At 35.3% G+C, this 23,807-nt stretch overlaps 1 protein-coding gene across 1 annotated transcript; it reads right to left on the bottom strand.

The window, feature by feature from the left end:
- Positions 1–4,118: 4,118 nt before the first annotated feature.
- LOC131945845 (uncharacterized) lies at positions 4,119–23,406 on the bottom strand. Its single transcript, XM_059306458.1, has 13 exons — positions 23,388–23,406; positions 21,900–22,303; positions 21,398–21,584; positions 13,678–13,866; positions 13,100–13,318; positions 11,384–11,596; positions 11,159–11,302; positions 7,952–8,086; positions 7,562–7,696; positions 7,152–7,286; positions 6,298–6,372; positions 5,699–5,830; positions 4,119–4,996 (listed from the first exon to the last, which is right to left on the bottom strand). Exons 1-13 carry the CDS (start codon positions 23,404–23,406, stop codon positions 4,836–4,838), a joined length of 2,148 nt encoding a protein of 715 aa, XP_059162441.1. The 3' UTR covers positions 4,119–4,835.
- Between the last annotated feature and the right edge of the window lie 401 nt (positions 23,407–23,807).

The following is a 23,807-nucleotide window of genomic DNA, read 5'->3' on the forward strand; positions in this document are numbered from 1 at the left end:
CAAATTTTTAAAAAATCATAACATGAATGTTGTTTTTACAAGCTTTTATTTAACTCACTTCCTCTGTCGTCAGTCTGTCTAGACCGAAACGCAGGAGTGAAAATTCGGACGGTTCTACTTGACCGACACGATTCACAGTTGACACGTGGGTCAAGACATGAAGACAATGCAATCTGAAACTAAATTTGACTTAATTGGATGCCTAATTAATTTTTTATGAATTAATTAAAATTTGGACCGAATTAGTAGGCATGTCTAGCCAACCACACCACACGCGTCATCACCTTCAATAACTGCGCCATCACGTTCAATGGCTGCGTTCAAAAACCATTGCGCGCCTACTGAACGTGATGTTCAGTAGGCGCGCAATGGTTTTTAGTCACGTAACTCTATTGTAAATAAAACATGTAAAGTACTGACAAAAAAAATTAATAAAAAACGTTTTAATAACAAGCTTTTATGTAATAATGCACTAAAAAGTAGAAAATAAATTATAGACTACTATTTAAATAACTATAAAGAAAAGCGTGGGTGTCTTCCTAAACATTAGTGTAGGTATCCAATAGATACTAAAGTGACCCACGCTTTTCTTTCTAGTTATTTAAATAGTAGTCTATAATTTATTTTCTACTTTTTAGTGCATTATTACATAAAAGCTTGTTATTAAAACGTTTTTTATGATTTTTTTTTTAAATAATTTTATTCAGTTATTATTTAATAACACTTTATTACCCCAACCATGAACACACGTATTGGTGGGAATGGTGAATTGTTTCTTGGATGCCAGAATAGCAAACATTTCTGGCATTAGTTTTGATGTCTCTAATAGTACCTTGAGATTATCATCGCACAAGTTTGTTCTCAAATAGTTCTTCACATAAAATATTTGTTCACACATGTATGTTGTTCCAAAATTTGAAAGTTATCTGGGCGCAAATGTTTTGACATTAGGAAAGTCTTCCTTGTGCAAAAAATTGTTAAAAACCGACCAGTCCTTCTTTTAAGCTTGTCCCTAAGGAGGTCATTTTCTCCAACTGTAGTTTATCTTGGCAGCTGGCCACATCTGTTTTGAAACGGTCTCACTTCTTCTTCCTTCGAAGCCAAGTCAGAAAAAGCTGTTGAATCTGCGGCTGGAGGTCTTTGATGATCTCTCATGCAAATGATGTGGGGGAACTCAACTGTTGATTCAGCCGTAAGACCTTGCACTGCTGAAAAAGCGTAATGTTGTTGGCCTGTACTTGTTCCAAAAACAAGACAAGCTTGAATCTGACGGCCGTTGGGTGTGTATGTAGATCAGAAACTAGATTTTACTCTCCTTGTAGATTTTGGTTCAGAACATTTTAATGATTAGTTATGGCCCATTTTCATACCCACTTCATCACATTGTGGCTGTGGCTTTCCTTTACTTTCCAGGAAGTCAACTATTTCCTTCCGTTACTTAAATACTCTGCCCAGAACTTTCTCACATCTAAGCCATCTTAATTATGTGTTATGTGGTAAATCTTGCGAATCTGTGTCTGAATCTTTCAACATGTCTCTGAACTGTCTATGGTTGAACCCATGTGACCTTATTAAATTCACCATCTTCACCACAGGATTCAGTACACTGCCAATGCCCATATATTTAGCAAACAACGCTAGCTGGTGAATAATACCGTGCAGGAACATTGGTTGTAGAATGTTTTTTTCTGATACGCTTGTCCAACCTAGCCTTTCTATATTCAACTCATGTACTTTCCTCCATCAACAGTCAGGTAATTGTGGTAAGCCTTGTCCAAGTTATAATCAGCAAATGTTTTTTCTAACTGATTGAATATAAAATCATCTCATGTAACAGCGTCATATATGTTATGTAGGAAGACAGCTCTTGTGTTATGTTCATGTCTTCATCCACACCTCTAATGAGCACAAGCAATTGAGAACATCCATTGCAATTGAAAAATAGCGAAACTTGCTTGCATTTTTCGCTATTTGAATCACTATGTTTTCACCCATCTCTGCAACGCGGCGGGCAATGGTATTTGCATACAAAGCTACTTTTTCAAAAAATTTCACATGTCTGGGCAAAGTTCCTCAGCCACCTCTAACAAACATTCCTTCACCACTTCACCATCTGTTAACGGTTTGCCACTTTTAGCAATTATGTTTTGCAATGTAGTGAGCGGTTGGAAAACAACGCACTACTGTGCGCCTCTATTTGAATTCGATAAAAACATAACATCCACGGAAGCGGCGGATGATCTTGGCAGGATACACGCACATTTCCTAATTTTATTCCGTAGACAAAAAGATCTCCACGGGCCGGATGATAGGGCCTTACGGGCCATAGTTTGGAGAACCCTGGTCTAAAGTATAACATTTCTCTGGAATGTTTATAAATGGTTTTTTAGAATAAGCATGCTTGGCTTGCTTTGTTTTTTACATCCGGGTTTTAAAGTTAGGTGAACTTAATAAACTAAGTAAGGCGTTGCCGGCGTTTAATTTATAGGTGTGTATAACTAATTGCACCACGATCATTGAAACTTTTAATTACTCTTTTGAGTAGTCGCTATTACCTCAATAGATTGTATATGCATTAAATTACTGCATTAATTTGTGTGCTAGGTAAATGAACATGTAGTGTCTTCTAGTGGTGTAGTTGAGAATAACACAAAGGTGTAACCATACCTATTAGATGAACTACTCCAGTCGAATAACTAGGGGTGAGCTATTTTTAGTAGCTCCATTACATCATACGTCACTCACTGACTATTTAATACTATACTGTAAAAACAAAGCTTATTTTCGACTGTTAGATAAGCAAAGAACCACAACACCTTTCTATTCTTGCAGAGGGAAACTGGATGTGGAAATGAGAGCACATTCAGAGTCGAGAATTCTACAGAAAACCGCGGCGTTGACTTGTTAGCTCTCTTCGAGATACCAAAAATTCTAGGTTTTAACCAATTGATATCTCTAGTTTGACCGAATGGACAGCTTAACATCTGTCAGTCGCGGGCTTCTAACCCTTTTCGTTTTGTTTTTTCTTTTGTCTCTCCCTCTTTCTCTTACTCTCCCTTACTCTCTCTCTCTCTCTCTCTCTCTCTCGTTATGAAATAATATGAAATACTACAACGTAAGGTTCGTTTCAGATATTATAGTCTGAATTTATTATACATAAAAATTTGTTTTATTTGTCCACAAGTACTTTCTTAGATATTACTTCCAATTTGCAACAAAATGTGAAAAATTAATCACTCCCTATATGGTACGAATATCTACAAAATACACATCTACAAAATACATCCTACTCTCTACCTTTAGAAAGTACACAGTTAGCCCTTATTTACAGCAGCATTCGAAAGTAATTTTGATACAATCATATCAAATACAATTGTATTTTTAAAATCTTAACTATGCGTCATAATGTCTATGAAATACCGGAGTTTGTTGCAGTTCTATACTTTCTAAATCATAAACCATTAAGAAGTATGCAAGCGCGATTAGTACACTGATGCATACATTGTAGAACGATAAGATGTTGTGAATTAACACAAAATCCTCTAGACCTTAGATCGCAATACCCTGACCTTACACCTACACATTAGACCACGTATCTACACGCACACATATGATCACTACACGCACACATATGATCACTACACCCACACATATGATCACTGCACCCACACATATGATTATTACACCCACACATATGATCACTACACCCACACATACGATCACTACACCCACACACTACACCCACACATATGATCACTACACCCACACATTTGATTACAACACCTACATATATGATCACTACACCCAAACACTATACCCACACATACGATCACTACACCCACACACTACACCCACACATATGATCACTACACCCACACATTTGATCACAACACCCACACATATGATCACTACACCCACACCCACACATATATGATCACAACACCTACATAAATGATTACAACACCCACACATTTGATCACTACACCCAAACATTTGATCACTACACTCACATATATGATCACTAGACCCACACACTCCAAAAACACATATGATCTCTACACCCACATATACGATCACTACACCCACACACTTCACCCACACATATGATCACTACACCTGCATATATGATCACATTATATAGCCAGGCGCGATCCAAACACTGGCCCCTACACATCCTACGCAAGGAAAAACTCTATGGGGCACCCGCTGATCTTGAGACCACAGTTTAGTTAATACACGACGTTTTGCTTGTCATATACTTAATGAAGAACGAAGAAGAATCAAATAAACCACTCATATGATTCACAATGATTTATGCCCAAGTGAACAACCCATGTTTTTGAAGAATTTTCTATTAATTACATTAAATAGCTAAAGAAGAATTTAATATTATCAGCTTCTTAATTTGAAATGATATTTTAATTTTTTTCTTCTTTGTTGCTATTCGTGGAGGTTAAAGTTGTCTCATTTTTCTTTACAACCAAAGATGATAAAACTGTAAAGTATTTTGATGGTGCAATTCATAAATTCCAAGTTTTGTTTGCTCTTGTAGTTCATGAATTATTTGGGGTCAAAAGAGAGAGAGAGAGAGAGAGAGAGAGAGAGAGCAACCGATCAAATACTATTTTCTATTTAAGACTCAATGAAATTATAAGAGAGAGAGAGAGAGAGAGAGAGAGAGAGAGAGAGAGAGAGATTTAGTTTGATACATTTTCTAGACGAAATAATAATTTCACAATAAACTTCTATTTCTTATCAGTGTCATATTAAAATATTGTGCTGTCTTTATACATGCATATTCATCCATACTTATGCAATCTTAAACTTATACGTTATCAATTAACGTCGTGAATAGAAATGGTTTCGTAAGTCGCTGCTAGGGTTTCATCTACACCCAAATTGTCGTAGCAGCTAAGGTTTGTGCTAGCGTTTCCTGTAGCTTTGTTGTGTGAGGTTTGTGATGATTGGCCCGATGCAGAGACGTCCTGATGATTGTCTGAAATAAAGTACAGAAAAAAGTAGGAAAATGTTGGAGAAATTAGCTTTTGTGATAGGACTGGAACATCTTTAACCACTAGTTTTCTGTGACAATGATGTGGTTAGCTGGGTTTAAATGCGAAACCTTCGAGATTAGCATAGCATAACGTCATTTATTATTTACATCAAACTGATAATGCCAAGTAATATAATGATAGTTTGATTTTACTACTAAATATGGTATCGAACAGAACTTTCTTTACTACCAGCGCTGGTATAAACAGTATTAAAACCTAAAATATCCTGAATATTTGTTAATTCTTCGAAAGGATTTTTGCGTCTCTTTTTCAGAAATAGATGTGTCATTGTGTTTTAAAATTAATTGGTTTATTTAATTACATTTTTCGAAATAGACAAGGGCTGTATTCATTTGACAAACATTAAAGAATCGCTCAGACTATCGTGTTTTTTTTAAATATGTAAGCTTTTTAAAAATATGTACATCTTTTTAAATATGCATTTTTTTTAAAATTACATAATCTAACTTAAAACATGAAAAATCAGACACCTAAATTTCCTACACATGTCTAAGTTTACCCATGTCTAAGTTTACACATGTCTAAGTTTACACATGTCTAAGTTTACACATGTCTAAGTTTACACATGTCTAAGTTTACACATGTCTAAGTTTACACATGTCTAAGTTTACCCATGTCCTTACTTTTCCTATGAGCTCTTGTTTCCCTTCCTGATGTAGCCCTGACCTTCCTCACAATACAGCCAACAGATACAATGATAATCACCACGCCACACATAGCGCCAACACCAATCCCTACACCATCAGCCAGTCTATCTGTGTACACAAAACGTACACGTTGTACTTACTTACATACAACATGTTGCTAACACATATAACTAAAAATTGTTATATTCTGTATTAGATTTGGAACAAACCCTGACTGCACCATTTTAGTTTATCGACTTTTTTGTTCGAACATCACAAATACATGTACTATTTATTATTTAACCTGGTTGCAAAATGAGTAGCATTTATTTTAAACTTAACTGATGTTAAAGAAAACGTTCTTTGTTGCATACAATAAAGCGTATTTTTTTCTCGTTTTAATTTCTCTGGTTGGTATGTAGAGTGATATATCGTTTTAACAATGATCACCCCTGGAATGAGATTCTTATTTCTTTACGATCTGTGTCTTTTCACGTATAAATGACTTATCCATAGTACTGTATAATTTTTCATTGATTTAAAAAAAAATTATATTTAAAATTGTAAGCCTTATCTTTCTACTGTGTTCAACTTACCGCTCACAGAAGAGGTTAGGGGACTTAACTGTTGATTCGTTGAACATATTCCGTTACTTGTTTTACATTCAACGTCTGCAGAGTTCATAACAACACATAAAAAATAGTATGCTGCTTTTTTAATAACATTATTGCAATAACAAATGTGGAATATAATTTTAAAATTAAAACAGCCAAAAAGATAAATATTACACACATTCATGCGAACATCGTGCATTAACTATCTACAAGCAGCCTTCTATGGTGGTAAGCAAGTGACCTTGTACAAAGTCTATCGAACTTGATATCAAACAAGTGAACAATGTACATTAGCCCTACCTTTCTCACAAAAATCTCCCGTCCTCCCCCCTCCCAACACACACACAATTAACACACAAATCGTGTAGCCTTACTTTGCTCACAGAAATCTCCCGTCCTCCCCCCCCCCACATACACAACTCACACACAAACCGTGTAGCCTTACCTTGCTCACAGAAATCTCTCCCCCCCCCCCACACACAACTCACACACAAACCGTGTAGCCTTACCTTGCTCACAGAAAGCTCCCGTCCTCCCCCCCCCCACACACCTCACACACAAACCGTGTAGCCTTACCTTGCTCACAAAAATCTCCCCCCCCCCACACACACACACACAGCTCACACATAAACCGTGTAGTCTTACCTTTCTCACAGAAATCTCCCGTCCTCCCCACCACACAACTCACACACAAACCGTGCAGCCTTACCTTTCTCACAGAAATCTCCCGTCCTCCCCACACACACCTCACACACAAACCGTGAAGCCCTACCTTGCTCACAGAAATCTCCCGTCCTCCCCACCACACAACTCACACACATACCGTGTAGCCTTACCTTTCTCACAGAAATCTCCCGTCCTCCCCACCACACAACTCACACACAAACCGTCCGTGTTGTTACACAATCTGTCCAGACATGTTGAGCTACATCGTCGTCTACAGTTCTCACCAAAATATGTCGCCGCACATTCTGATGAGCGTTACACAATATGCTTTTATATCGAAACTTTGCTATTGTTGAAAATGTATATATATGTATATATGTGTATATATATATATATATATATATATATATATATATATATATATATATATATATATATATATATATATATATATATATATATATATATATATATATATATATATATAATTACACATTAATTACACATTTTAGTTAACTGTTACTTAAGATTCAAAAAGTAAACTAAATAAAACACTAATAATTTTTTTATTACAACTGACCTAGATCACACATAGCACCTGTGTAACCAGCAACACACGCCAAACATTGGCCCGTTACACTATTACACAGGTTGTTAAGGCAGTTTGGTGGACACGTCATGTTGCAGTTAGCGCCGTACCTGTGTTCTTTACACTCTGGGGTTTAAAAATAGAAATTTGCAGGAAAACCTAAATAATATTTTCGTATACAGATATCCTGTTTACATTTTTTAACGTCATGAGCAAAATAATTGATAATGTAAATATTACAACAGCTTTCTCAGTATCCACTCTATTTTTTGTACCTGATTGATAGGACAAACACAATTTGGGTATTCATAATGTATTGCATTTTATAGTTTGTTTTAAAAAAGTCGCCAATGAATATTTAAAATTAAAGTTATTTCTTACCTTGTTCGCAGTAGGGTCCATCTTTCCCCACAGGACAACTCCTGCATGTGCCGTCAACGTTGTTACACAGCTGACCTGGGCAGTTGGTGCTGCACCTTTGTGCACAGTCTTCTCCGTAGTAAGTCTCCGCACATGCTGGGTGGAACAGAGACTAATTATTTAGGAAATATAATCTGATCATGCGTTTAAACTGAGATCTATTTAATTGAGAAGCATTATGTTGTTAGATAATATAATTTGATTTTATTTGACGTAATTTGTATGCCACTCTTCTATTGGTGACTTTATCTATCTCGAAATAGCGTATTGGTGATTCTTGTCTGATTGGGTAATGGAGAGAAATCTGCTCTATGTGGAGAGTTGTAAAATAGTATGTAGGTAGAGAACAATTTTTGTTTTCAGACAGACTGTTAACCACAAATGTATTTAAAGACGTTAATTAATTTATTGATTTATTCATTGGTAGATTGACCACATTAATTTTAAAAGTTTAGAAAAACTACTTTACTTTGATTGACGTCACATGATTTAATTATTTTTTAGTACAATAAATGGCGGCTCCAATACAAGATTTCGTATCTTATTCAGATCTTTAACGCGTTCTTAAGCTAACTTTCTGACGGCTATAACTTTAACAATACGTCCGTTTGCTGTTTTTATTACGTTCCAATACTTATATCAATTTTCAACTGTCTTTTTCATTTAGTTTTACCATAAATTTCTCTAGTTCTACAAACTGTCCAAGAAAGTTATTTATAGATCTAGATCTAGAATCTAGGTCAAACCAAAAATTTATTAGCTAAAAATACAATCCAAAAAAACAAAAACTAGACTTAAGCAGACCAGTCGTAGATCTAGAATATAGATAATTCTATCTGGACTTAGATAATAATGAGTTTCTATATACTAAACTACTTTAGACCTTTATTATTTTATATAAATCTTTGTTTGTTTAGCTATGGAATATGCTAATTTGGAAATGCTAGATCTAGGACCTATTTGCGTAACTTAAGATTCATGCGCGGCTTCTATACCGATAATTTTGCAAAATTCTAGATCTAGCTCTATCTAGATATAGTCCTACTAAACTATTTCAGGCCTTTATATTTTACTTTATATAAATCTTTGTTTGTTTAGCTATGGCATAGCCTAATTTGGGATAATATTAAATTTGAAGTGCTCGATCTAGGGCCTATTTGCGTAACTTAAGTTTCATACAAGGATTCTATAACGCTAAAGTTGCTTATAATTGACCTTCCAAATAGGTGAGTTGATAGTGAAATCGCTAACCGTGTGTGTGTGGTACGGGTTCGAAACACATCTTGTAATTATTAATTTAATTTTTTTTAAATAGATGTGAATGATAAAGTTGTCTATCGGGACTTGGCAAGACACGGGGCAGGTGAAGTAGAGTTTACCTGTTTCTGTGTTCTTGGCATATGAAGGGATAGTCAGCATATGAAAGAGTAATGTGGTCAGACCTATGCTCAGCCTATGTTGGTGTCAGTGTTTTTTCCATACTTTTTTCTCCGGGGGGGGGGGGGGCGGTAGAATTTCTTCGTGTGGGGGAGGTTGGCGGAGGCTTTCACCTCCCTCCCCCCGAGATGTCTGGAAGAAACTCTATTCTGTGTTTTCAAACACAAGAAACATGTCTAAGTTGGGGGGACACTGGGCGGGTGAAGTAGAGTTGACCTGTTTTTTTGTGATCTCAGCATATAAAGGGATAGTATTGTCAGACCCATGCTCAGCCGAAATAGGTGTTTTTGAAAGACAAAAACGTCTGAGGTGTGACGTCTATTTGAATGTGGGGTCTGTTTTTTTTTTTGTGACGATAAGTGACAGACATGATGTTTTTATGGATGACCCCCGAAACCCACAGTTATCCAAGGGATGACGGGTAGTCTAGTTCTTATATAACAGTAAGGGAGATAGCACTTTCTTTCTTTGCAATCGGGCTATAGAAATGTTTTTTAAATAGAATAAAATCGATGAGAGGAGAAAATAAAAATATGTGCATAATACAGAGAAAAAAAGATAACTTTTTAGCGCAATTTCCATACTGGCAATTGCCTTTAATAACTCGTCATTTCTGGATGGATGTATGGATGTGTGGATGTGTGTCCGCAGTTTAAGTCGTATCTCCTCCTCAACGAAGCAATATCGAGGACTAGTTCCAAAGCAAATATGTTAAGCAAGTTCCAAGGATGATTGTGGGTCAAAAGAATTCACAGAATTCCTTCCTGGATTTCCCGGAAAAGCCAAAAAACCTCGAAAAAATGCAGTTTTTTGTCCATATCTCGGCAACCAGACCACTTAGCGACTTGAAACATTTACCAATCGATTCCTGCCATAATTTAGAACAATATTGCCGAAGAAAGTTTTCAAAAATATCCTTTCGTTCGGTCACAATTTTTTTTAAAAAAATTACATAAACACCTACAAACCGATCGTTCTCCTAGCTTGAACGCACCCCATATCTATTTTTAGATAACATAAGGAAATTGCGCTTAAATTGTCACTAGACTTTTTATTATCTTGTTTTAAATAAAGGAAACATTGATTTTTAAAATTTAAACAACTAGGCCTACTTAAGTATTATATTATGTCACAACGTATTGTAATTGAGTAATGACCTACTTAAAAAGTTAGAAACAAACAGGTATGTAGAAGTGACATGTTTGAGAAGTTGAAAAAAAGCGTAAATTACTACTTCCGATCATAGGAAATCAAAATTTTAGAATATCAAGAAAATAAGATATTATATTTATATATTGAACACCATCCACCTAACTGAGACTGTAATTTTGTAATCGCTTTTTTTACAAACCAAAAACATAATAAAGTACCACTTCCGGATATAAGAGGTCACTCAAAATTTGAGAGCAATCCAAGAATAAGATATATTAATACTACTAAATATAACATACTTATATTTGTTTAGCTAACTGAAATAATACTTAAGTTATCGTCTCTACTCTGTATACTAGAGAACGAAATAGGAAAATTCCCTAGGAAACCATGTGAAAATCACTATTGCCGGCAAAACATTCACTAACTTGCATTTGTGGACTAAAAATGGCTTGGAAAGAACAGAAGGAAAACTAGATAACATTGTAAGACATTGTAAGACATTGACAAAAAATCAAAAAACATTTGATTTGACAGAAGAAGAAACACCGAAACATGCTTGACTTATTTATTACTCACGCTGAGAGCAGCCTTCACTTTGATACCCAATAGCACATCCAGACCAACATTGACCAGTGGCAACAAAACACGACTCACTCTCGTCCCGACAGTTGCACGTACTGCTGCACCCAATGCTGTAGGTCCCCTTAGGGCAGCTGTCGTCTGAAGGTGTTACAGTTACGGCTTTTAAATCACCAGTATGATCATTAACAATTATTTTAATTTAAAAAAGGTGTTGCTTACAGCCATAAACTTCCACTTCACAGAGAGTCAAAATGTTGTCAACATCCTTTGCTATGATTGTAATTGAGGCCACGGCCTTAGTCCCTGTAGTTGTCACGTTGTAGATCATCACGGTGTCACTTGGGTTGGTGTCTGTGTAGTTGAATAGGGCTATGTGCTGGGCGTTGTAGCTCACAAGATTGAAACCCTTCAGGCGTTTGGTTATAGTTAAAACTAAAATAAAATAAACAGTATATTGCAACATTCAATAAATAGGAGGTATTTATTGCAATGTTTCTTACACGCATCTCGTAAAACATCCAATTATTGGTATTTCTATTATATAATTACAAAAAACATTTTATGTATTCGACTTATTAAATAAAGTAATAATTTTATTTTTTAAATGAAGGGTCTGGCATTAGAAATAGAATGATTTGCATACAAACGAAATATTACTATTATGTAGCCTGCCAGCAACTAAGCGTGTGTGATTCTAGAGAAACTTTCTTCTTCATTCTTAATATAACCAAGAAAGTAAAAGAACAATTACAGAAGGTGGAAGATGGTAACAGGTGGGGAACATCTTCGAGAATACAAGCCCAGATAAAATGAATAAGAATATCAGCAAGCAAAAGAAATATATAAATGGGATTGATTGCATCAGAATATGTATGATATAACAATTCTACAAAGCTTGCTTGATTTGATTAAATGAGCAGCAGGTATGTGAAAAGAACATGGAAACTTTAAAACTGCAAGCGAATCTACCATTCAGGGATAAAATAAGATGAGCGAGTAGAGAAAAATGTGTGGGTGTACGTGCGCGCTCATTTGGGGAGGGGAGGGGTGAATAGAAGATTACAACCCAAATGCCAAATATAAAGGGAAAAAATATCTAACAAGAATGACAATCAATGCTTCAATAATAATGTCCATATCAGATTCAATTAACTGTCTCCTATGATCTGATACGAGATTTAGAGCTGGGTTTTGGCACTAGTAGGTAAATATTTTGATACTTTGTTTTCGAGAAAAACATTGAAGGCTAAAAGTTCTTGGAGGATCCTATTTATGAAAATATAATATTGCCGTTTTCAATTGCTCGAAAGATGAAAGAAATCATCTTATGCGATCTGCTATTTAAATGTAAAATATCTTCCATCAAATTAAAACTTATCTCGCAGACACACACACACACACACACACATATATATATATATATATATATATATATATATATATATATTTATATATATATATATATATATATATATATATACAGACTTCTTTTTAGTGTTGGAGGGTATCCCCTCCTTCACAATTAAGTATACGTAGACGTCTATTTCAGCCTGCTTTTTTTTTGCATTTGCTTCCATAGCCTTTGTCCAACCAAGAACAAACTACAAGGTAGTAGTTGTTTGATTTTGGAGTTGTCTCTTCTAGAAGAGTGGCTGTCCCCAGATAACGAGCCTCATCTGCCCGAGGGTTCAGCGAGATACTTTTCGGGCTATCAACCATGAGCTTTACCGACTCAACCTCACCGACCACTTAAATATACAGACCGAATTGCGAAATTTTTTTTTTCTGGTTCAAGGAAGCGAGAGTTATTTAGATTTTTCTTTACTTTGTATACAAGAAAGTAGAAGTCAATTATGTATATTATTATGTTTACGTTGATTTTGCCTTTAAAATAAATGTGTAGGAATAATATATTAACTACAAATTCGTACTCACGTCCTCTATTATACAGCACGTATCTGTTGACATCACGTGGTTGATTAAATAAGACCGTCCAAGTGCTATTGGGCGTGTTGAATGTGTGAGAACACGAGTTTTGACCGTTGAAGTCACCACTTGGGTTTCCATCCACAGCTCTTGAAGAGTCGTAGACTACCCCAGCTTCGCTGTAGTCAGACGACTGGGTTGTTGGTTGTTTTAGTGCCACGTTCCGTCCTTCGGAAATCGTAATTTAAAATTAGCAAATCTGTATAAGATTGCTTCCAGTAAAAGTATAGTTACGATTATGTTAAAATCAACGTTTCTTTCAGACTTTTTCTCCCGAGGTGTTGGGGAGGAACACTGAAACTTTCGGGGGGAGAGGATTTTCATAGGTGTGGGGGAGTGAGGTCGGACACTAGTGAAAGTATATATTTTCTTTTATAAATCCTATTTCGTTTTCATTGGAAGAGGTGCCTGAAAGAAACACTGGTTAAAATGTATACAAAGATGTCGTGAATAATGAGTAAAATATTTGTGAATCTTGCAGAAGCCTTAATTATGTGTGTACTTTACTCTATTTAAATAATTCTTACCGCCATCAATATAAACTGAACAGAGAGCAACTGTTTCTCTAAAGTCAAGATACACTTGAACAACGGTAACATCCAGATGACATAAGATGTCGGTGACCGTCTCGCTGATACGTAGCATGGCTTTGTCAGTGCAAGTTATAATCTTATTAGCGTTGTCCATGAAGGTAATGTTTAGCAACTTTAATGACCCTAAATAATAAAAAAAAAATCTAATCATACATTATTTGGAATTAAGTGTCTTTATTAACCAACTGAATCTATATGTGAAGATACATTTTGCGACTGCTGATTTTAATTATCGAGGTTCTAAAAGTAAAGTTCTCTTTTTAAACCTAACGGTCCACGTAGCAAGTGAAGAAGAGTTCACATGTTTCTGTGACTTGGACATATGATTGGATAATGTGGTCAGCACTATGACCAGCCACTTTTACTTTCCTAATGTGTGTTAAGTACCCATACGAGCTGGGTGGACTCAGGGACTGACTTCAACTCGCATTCGAACTCGGGCCTTTGGGTTAGTATTCTAGCGCCAGCTAGGCCAATCAAGGAAATAGGTGCAACATCATGAATCAACAACGGTTTTGTCATTAAGCAGTTTTGATAGAATTAAGATTATGTGTGACATTACAACTGATTAAAGTTAGAAGTAACGTGCACCATTGATTATTTTAGCAATTGCTTGATATCTTTTTATTAATATAAGTCACGAAAGTCTAAGACAAAAACTACATTTTCAAAAATTTAAATCGATGATAATTTTATATAATATAATTACAATATTTAATTAACACAATTCTCAACCACGTGATACGATACGCAAATGGCCACGTGATCGTGGTTTTCTCTAGCTGGATACATGTCGTGTCGTCACCATCAGAGATAGCAATTTCAGGTGGCGTGATTGTAGTGTCTCTGCCGGTCAGGTCCTCTGTAAATATAAGCTAGCACGTGAAGCATTTATATATATATATATATATATATATATATATATATATATATATATATATATATATATAGAGAGAGAGAGAGAGAGAGAGAGAGACAGACAGATTTATCTATTTAAAATTAACTTTCAACTTTCAAATTATAATTTCCATTGTTTGTGACGTCAATATCTTGTATTTTAAAAAGTACTTTCTTTGAAATGAATTTAAGTTTTGTTTTTTACTTTTTTTCGTACCCTTTAAAAGCTTTTTGTAAATTATTGTTGCTTAATGTACGTAATGTTGCACTAGCTTCTTTTAATATGAAACAGAAAGCCCAGTTTAAAAAAAATTGCAAGATTGAGGTGAACAAAAGAATGACGTTTTCGGGGTGTGCGGTATTTGCTTGAGATGTTGCATGTTTATGTTTATGTTAATTAAAGCGTGATATCACTTATGAACGACCATTTAGATATATTTATAGTACCTTATTTTTCGGGTAGTAACATTACATTATAATTAAGGAATGACATTTTATAGATGTGGAAAGGATCACCCTTAATTTTCCGGTGCAGCTTTGGGTATTGATTCTTTTTCTGTTATGACCCGGGTTTTTTTTAGCTAAGTTTAGGATTTTTTCGACTAGTTCAGAGGTTGTTGCTGATTTTTTTCTATAGTTTAAGATACCCCGGGACGACAAAGTCCCGAACAAGGAAATACGACGAAGGACTGGTTTAAACGGCATTGATTCAGAAGTTAGAATGAGGAGATGGAGATGGCTGGGCCATGTCCTACGCATGAGCAAAAGAAGGCTCCCCAACATAGCGCTGAAGTGAACTCCGCTTGGAAAGCGATAGAGAGGAAGACCACTGAGAACATGGAGAAGATAGATAGAAGAAGAAATGCAAGCTACTGGCAAGAACTAAAGTGGCTTGCCCAAGACAGAGTGGAATGGCGGAGATGTGTTGCTGCAGGGAGTGATGAGAATTAAGTAAGTAAGTAAGATCCCCCGGAGCGCGGGGTTGACACAGAAAGCACAAACATGTAGGCTACCCTCAGGTTATTTATTATAATAATCCTTTAGACAAAAGATTACACAATTAAACAGTTAAAGACAGCGGTAAACTTAGTATCAACTAGCCTACCCGTTTTCTAGTTAGATAACTATGGGTTTTGGGGGTCATCCATAAATGACATCACGTCTGTCACTTATCATCAAAAAATAACCAGACCTCACATTCAAAAAGAAGTAAATTGAAAAAAAAAATTAACCCGTGCCACCCGCATGGAAGCCAATTACACTATCATATTAGCTATCTAGGCTCGTGACATCATGACACTTTTTGTGGTTCATATAAATAGTTTTACTCTGTTTATGAAACTTGATTTACGCGAATTGGCCTTAGATTTAGATCTAGTATCTTTCAAATTCAATTTTATCTTAAATTAGCCCATTCCATAGCTAAGCAAACAAAGATTTATATAAAATAATGAAGGTCTCAAATATTTTAGTATAGAAACCCCTTATTATCTAGATCTAGATAAAGTTATCTAGATTCTACGACTGATTTGGTTAAGCCGAGTTTTCGAAGTAACACTGGGCTAGAGTCAAGCTAGACTCTAGAACCTAGATAGATAAATCACTTGCATTCTTGAATTAGATGATCCGTGAAGCTAAAAAGCAAAGATTTATATCAAATATTTATGCACTAAAATAGTTTATTAAAGAAACTCAATAATGTATTCTGATTTAAAAAGGCTTTTTAATTTAAACAAATTAATTTTGGTTTGACCTAGATTCTAGATCTATAAATAACTTCCTTCGACAGCTGATATTTAGATTCTAGATCTAGATGTCTAGAATCATTTATTGTATACTTAAATAAAAAAGAACTGTTGAAAATTATTAGTGTTGGAACCTAATAAAAATATCAAACGGACATATCGTTAAAGCTCTAGTCCACAGAAAATTAGCTTTATAATGCGTTAAAATTTCGAATGAGCAGCAAAATATTTAATGGAAGCAAGCATTAATGTTTTGTAAAAAAAAAAAAAAAATCATGTGACGTCACTATTCACTATAAGTAAAGTCATTGTTCTGAACTTTAATAATTAATGTGGTTAATCTACCAATTAATAAATCAATAAATTATTAACGTCTTTAAATTAATTTGTGATTAAACAGTCTGTCTAAAAAAGAAAATTGTTCTCAACCTACATACTATTTTACAGCTCTACATATACTGCAGATTCTCTCCTGTAACCAAACGGACAAACAAAAAAGCAAACAAAAAAAACAAACAAATAACTATTTAAACATGTAAACAAACTTTAGTTTTAGTAGTATATAGGTGATTTTAAAGGGGCAACTTAATTGTGAATGGCTTATGCCAGAAATATCTTCTCGAAAATCAAATTGAATTAGAATGATGAATTGGTTGATTAATACAAAATGTAAAATGTTTAAAAAAAACTACGAAAACTTTTTAAATACTCTACGTACGTTCTATGAAAATTGTTTACACTAGATAACGAAATTTATAAAAAAATATTAATGAAATAATTTTTAGAAACATATTTAGCTTGATATATCCCACAAATGGTATGCTGTAATAGCTGTGTATGTCTAATAGTGGTTGTTGTTTTGGTGAATTATTTTGTTTCTCTCTCTGATTATGGGTGATCCTCCCCGCTCAATATTAAAACAGAGGCGTAGCGACCCTTCCCGGCGCCCGAGACAAACTTTCGATTTGCACCCCCCCCCCTCAAACTTTTGATTTCCACCCCCTCAATCCCCCCCCCCCATCGCTACGCCTCTGTATTATAAAATAACATTTGAACTTAACACATCTCCTGAAGTGCAAATAAAACTCACGGTACTGACAGCTCTGTCCAAACCATCCCCGGGCACACCGCGAGTCACCGATACATCTGCCGTTGTCGTCACATAAGTCATTTGTACAGTGACATCTGTACTGGCAGTTCAACCCAAACCAGCCGTTTGTACAAGCTGAATAATAACAATTATTATGAACATCGTGCAAGTTAGTCATTTATTGACTAAATATATTCGAATTGATATTAACATAATTTGGCTGGTTAACTATAACAGTCAAATGTTGGCAAAATTGTTGAGCCCGTATCTTAACACTGACAAAAACGTTTGAAATATTCAAACACTATATATATATATATATATATATATATATATATATATATATATATATATATATATATATATATGGAAGAGCTTTAAAGTAATTTTAAAAGCTTTCAACTTTACCTGAGGAAACAAGCGTTACTTGTATGTAGATCAAAACTACTCGAAATTTAATGATACCTGGCATGTTAGTCTCGTATTTCCAATTAGAAAATATAACAGGTGCACGGGTGTTAATGTTTAATGTATCTCTAGTCTGTGTACAATCACAAAAAAAAACATTAAAATTTAATTTTTCTAAAATATACGATCATCAAAAAATATTTGCCAGATAGATAAACATAAAAGACTTTGTAATTTACATCCTGGTTACAAAAATATGGAAACGGAATAACCTAAAGAAGTTTTTTACGTCGTATCATTGAAAGGTGTGTAATCGTTGCACTTAAATTTAGAGCTAACCGGCTGTGTGTTTGCTATTACCTGAAAAAAAATTTGAGATCTAAATTTCTAAATCAACATTTGAGCTATATAGAGAGACTCGTAGTGTGTTCTAGTGACGTCCTTTAATACGGTCCTTCTTTGAATAGAGCCATTTTTCCGTTAAGGACACCTTATTGTTACGTTGCAGCTGAACAGCGGTTTGATGGCTGTATGCACTTCTAGATTACCGTCACAAGAGGGTAGTGATTGGTGCGGAACGAACAACGTGGGACTAAGAAGATGGGAAGAGGAGGAAGGGGGCAGGGGTAGTGAAACTAACGCAAAATATATTACCAGTTCTTCTTTTTCTTCTGCGTTCTTAATTTGTAGTATTGGAAGGGTTTCCTTCAAACACAATTAAGTATACATGTGAACTTGTTATGCGCAATAAAGGTCGTTGACTCCGATTTCAGCCTGCTTTTCCTTTGGATTGGCTTCCATAGCCTTTGTCCAACCAAGAACAAACTACAAGGCAGCAGTTGTTTGATTATTTAGTTGTTTCTCAAGAAGAGTTCCTGTCCCTCATCTGCCCGAGGGTTCGAACTCGAGACTTTTCAATTTAGCAACCATGAGCTTTACCGACTCGATCACGCCGACCCCAATACCAGTTCAATTAAAGTCAATTTCCGAAAAGATGTAAGGAATTGAAACAAAGACAGAAACTGACACATTATAGAGGAAACAATGATCTATTAAAAAATTACTTAAAAATATGTTCTGTTTGAAGCTATAAAACAGAAAGTGGGTGCAGGGGGGATGGGGGATGCGGGCAAACTGAGACATTTGCAAAATGTATAGATTTACAGAGGTAAATAGTATGTTGAATAGCGTCGGTGACGTCTACTTCAAACATTAAACACCCAGCAACAGTGTAATGCCAATGCGTTTTCCAATAGAATTAATAAATGTAAGAGCTAAGTACATAGATCTGGTTCTAATTTTTAGAGGGGGGGGGCGATAAGGGAGAAAACTCAATGGTTTAATATAAAAAAGGATTCATAAAGCTACGCCTGTGCACTTCCCAATTAGGTATTTACATGGTGTAGAGAGATTTAACAGTTTCGGCTTTCCTGACAGCACTCGCCCATATTATACCTTCCTTCACAAGTGAAATCCCGGCATATAGACAGGGTTCAAGACCTGTACGCCTACATGTTAGGGTACTTGTCCCAAACATTATCCACACGCCTATTTGTCTATTGTCCAACATAGTCAGATGTAATAAAGAAAAGAGTATGTGATACTATATTGGTCAACTTGTCCATATCATCAAATCTCCAGTAGGATCGTTGGCAGAGTTTCTTACAGGCATCTCCCCCGAAAAATTCTACCGCCCCCCCCCCCCCAACGAAATGAAATTTATATAATTTATATAGAAAATATATACTATTAACAGTGCCCGCCCCCCCCCCCCCCCGAAGTAGGTCTACCGCTCCCCCCCCCCCCGAAAATTTTAAGTGTCCCCCCGGAGAAAAAAGTCTGAAAGAAACACTGATCGTTGGTCAGATTCTACTCTTCAACAGGTCGATATCTCGTCAATTCATAAGACAGAAGTGAGTATTAGTGCTCGGGTGTGCTTGTGTTTTGTGTGCGAAATAATCAAGCTTGTGATAACAGAAAAACACAATTTTAAACGATTGTATATAAAATATGCAATTTATTTTTTTATGGTACAGCGACTTTCAAACCATTGACAGGCTACATAATGCATGCTACAATTAGAAATAAAAATTACTATAGAAAAAAATCTAAATTGTATTTACAATACAATAAGAATAAGTCAGTGTACTTCAGATTATCATAACAATATTTCCTCATTTTATTAGTTTGGAAAAATCACTAGAAATTGAAGTCAACGAAATTAAAGGAGTCTTTATATTTACAAATGTATATATAAATATATATATATATATATATATATATATATATATATAATTTTAAATGTATATATTTATATAATATATACTTCTATGCATAGCTTGTGAATGAATTTTATGAATTGTAAAATGAAAAGATTGATAACACGTAGGTTGTGCGCAGTAGAAAGGTCAGTTATGGATGAAGTGGTGAAGAACACGGAATGATTTGACTAAGGATTGACGTTACTGCTTTTTTTGTTGTTGTTGATAATACTAGATCATATGAGTCACACATGTACTTTTGTGTTTCCATTTTAATGTGGTTTCTAATATGTTAGCTAGGATAGTAGATATTTTTTTAAGAGCTTAAAAGCAATGCTACTTTTGAAACGGAAGTTAATTATCACTGATTCCCACGATTAAGTTATTTGCTCTTTGAAATGTGCTGTTCAAAACGCTTATGGAAATGAATTAGGATTTTGGTTTTTTTGAATAACAAATTGTGGAGCTTAGTCATGTATTTTCAAGTGAATATTATGTCTAAATAAGTTACATTATCCAATACCTCATCTTAACGCAAAACCATGAATGTAAAATAATACGTTATTTCAATAATAAGCGTATTCATATTTTTCATTGCAGATATATCATCAATATCTATAGTTTAAAATACAGGATTTAATATAAGAATAAAGTTGTAACGGTAATGCGTATTGGACAGTGGTGTTTTTTTTAACCTCCAACATAATATATAACTTAAGAAAAAACTAACACACCCCCCGAAAATACACATAACTTGAACCACAAAACATGCACAAGCCGAATGTAATCGTTGTATATACGAAGAAAGCTAAGTTTGCCTATTAAACATACTGAAGTTGTTGAAATGTTTAAGCACAGACCTCACTATCCGTTTTCCAGTTTAGGTATGATAAACAGCTAGTAAATACACTCCATGTCACAATCTACCCAATATTCTGATCAACAGTGTGGGGCCTATTTGAGCTATTTGCGACACCAAAATGTAATTTTATTTTTTATTAAATGACTTATTTTCTTAATTTCTTTGGCCACTTCTCACGAAACGCTTGTTTTAATTTCAGTTTAAACCCAGTCATTAACTTAAGGTTTCGGTAAGATTTAGGTTAAATGGCTAGTTATAAACATGGTTAACGTTAAAGTTAGATATCTTTATCAGTTAACGTTGTTTCAATTAATCCCACGCCTCTTAAGAAGAAGAAGATTTTACTATTGTAGCATTAATGCATATTGGTAGGAACTGTACCCCTCCTCACATTCTCCACTGTAGTTTTCTTCTTTAGAGCTCGTCCCGCTATGAGCATGAGACATGAAATCAGCTCGTACTGTATATATTGGGGCTCCACTACTGCCTGTGCATGTGGCTGTTGTGTACGTGTACTTGATGTATTTGGTGCCCCCAACACGTCTTTTATTCTCCTGTGTCCATTGTCCTACAGAGATCTGCTTAGGACAGCCATGAGGATGTGACACTATAACGGTCAACTTGTCCTCTTTATCAAATTCAGCGTATTTATCCTCTGCCGAAAAACAAAGATCCTCAAAGCTAAGCCAAATTTTGTGCAGGTAATTTATCAACTGTATGTCACATGACACCAATTTAAACATACACCTGTCCGACTCACAGTCTGCCTTTGCAACCCTCCAGCCATCAAGACTGACCACTGGACTTTTATTGTCATCAAAACCTACAACACACCTGGTCTGTCTCGCCTCACTGTCATCAAACACCACGTGTGTGGCTGTCAACACACATACCTCCCCCCACACTTTGCTCGGTGTGTCCGAGTGTTGACACTTGCCACATGGACAAGTGCCCTTGTTGTCACTCTCGGTATACTTGACCACACCACACACCCTCCCCGTCCCTGTTCTCAACACTTCACTTCCTCTTGTGTTATAAAATGGATATTGACCAGGGAAGCATGGAACAGACTCTGGTCTTTCTAGACTGGTGTAATTGACCTTTATCAGGACCGTTAGGGCAGACAAAGCTTTGATTAGTTCCAACATGATGACGTCACGGTAACGTGAGGGGAGATGATCCAAGTTAAAATCATTCACAGGTATAAAGTTGACATGACCTGGATTCTTCTTACAGTCTATTAAGTGCTTGTGTAAGTCAGCTTCACCTCCATAAGCGATCTCACATTCATGATTTCCTGGAGAAGTACATGGATAATAATACATAAGTGTCATGTTACTGAAATAACATATATCATTTATTGTCTCTGCTTAAATACTGAAACAAGAAATACAAATTCAATTGAAAAACAGTCTCAAGTTTTTGTGTAATCAGCAATAATTTTTCTATAAAAATAAAGTGACGAATATGCTGGAGAAAGAAAAAAAAATGTTACAAGTTTAATATCATGTCACAGAGTACTCCTTGCTTCGCCTGTCTATAGCTGGAGAACATCTCCGTGGAGTGTTCAATATCAACCACAGATGTGTAACCACATTCGGTAGCGTCTTTGTTTGGTTACTGATAAATCTAACATACTATAGTTTTTATTAAATGGACATTTTTATTGCACGGTTTTATACGTATACTTATTCCATATAAGAAATAAGTCACTTCAGTAGAGAAAAGGTAAAAAAAATAAAGCAGCGGTTGAATAGATGAAACTAATTCCTGTAACCATTATTTCATAACAAGCAAGAATTAATCAGGAACTTTATAAAAGCTATGATAATGATATTTCTCATTGATACTTCTTTCAAAAGCAAACTCCACTCAGTCGAAATGATTTTGTGGGTACCCGGATTTGAGATGCTACGTGATCATGAATCTATAAAAATATGCTGAAAGCTTGGAAGAATTTTGTGTATAAAAATGACAAATAACTAATTTATTTTAACATAATTTTAACTGCTTTCATATCATGTATATTAATGATTTGCATCTAGCACCAGTGGCGTAGCCAGGATCGTCTCAAGGGGGGGGGGGGGTTCCAATTTTTACCCGGGGACAAACTTTCGATTTGCACTCCCCCCTCAAACTTTTGATTTGCACCACCCTCAAACTTTCGATTTGCACCCCCCCCCCCCCTCAAACTTTCGATTTGCACCCCCCCCCCTCAAACTTTTCATTTGCACCCCCCCCCCCCCTCAAACTTTCGATTTGCATCCCCCCCCAATACTTTTTATATATACCGAGGGGTCTATGGGGGGGGGGGTAATAACCCCCCCCCCTAACCCCCCCCCCCTGCCTACGCCACTGTCTAGCACTTGTATTTCACTTACCTTGCAAGTAGTAATCCATGCTCTATTTATTTCTTTAAACAGTTTGTATGTCACTGGTGGTATGAACGCATGCTTCCTTAAAAACACAATACAAGATAATCATATTAAAACAGTATTCAATGAAACAACATAAAACTACTTTACGAATAGATAAACAATATAAACGTAAATTTTAAAATACCATACCTTTGATAATAAGCGTAATTAATTTTTAGTTGTATAAGTTAAGTGTTCAACTTAGCAACAGTGTAATGTTAGTACAGGTGTTATATTTAGTGTTAGATTTCAAGCATTATTTTTAAAGCAGATTGCGAATGTAGGTAATATGCAACTTATTGAATGAATTTAAATCATTCACAACAAATTAAAAAATATATAAGAATCGGTTTTTTATTTTAAACACGTTCAGTTAGCTTTTAG

The sequence above is a fragment of the Physella acuta genome, unplaced genomic scaffold (assembly GCF_028476545.2).
Source record: "Physella acuta isolate Inbredline_101_S28 unplaced genomic scaffold, ASM2847654v3 ptg000537l, whole genome shotgun sequence".
NCBI lineage: Eukaryota > Metazoa > Mollusca > Gastropoda > Physidae > Physella > Physella acuta.

What these genes read in the sequence shown, in the direction of transcription:
- LOC131945845 (XM_059306458.1), bottom strand. An exon ending in AGAAAACTACAGTGGAGAAT is followed by an intron (nt 13,867 to 21,397) that starts GTGAGGAGGGGT and finishes TTTATTATTTAG; the next exon opens with GGTCATTAAAGTTGCTAAAC. An exon ending in TGGACCCTACTGCGAACAAG is followed by an intron (nt 7,697 to 7,951) that starts GTAAGAAATAAC and finishes TTTAAACCCCAG; the next exon opens with AGTGTAAAGAACACAGGTAC.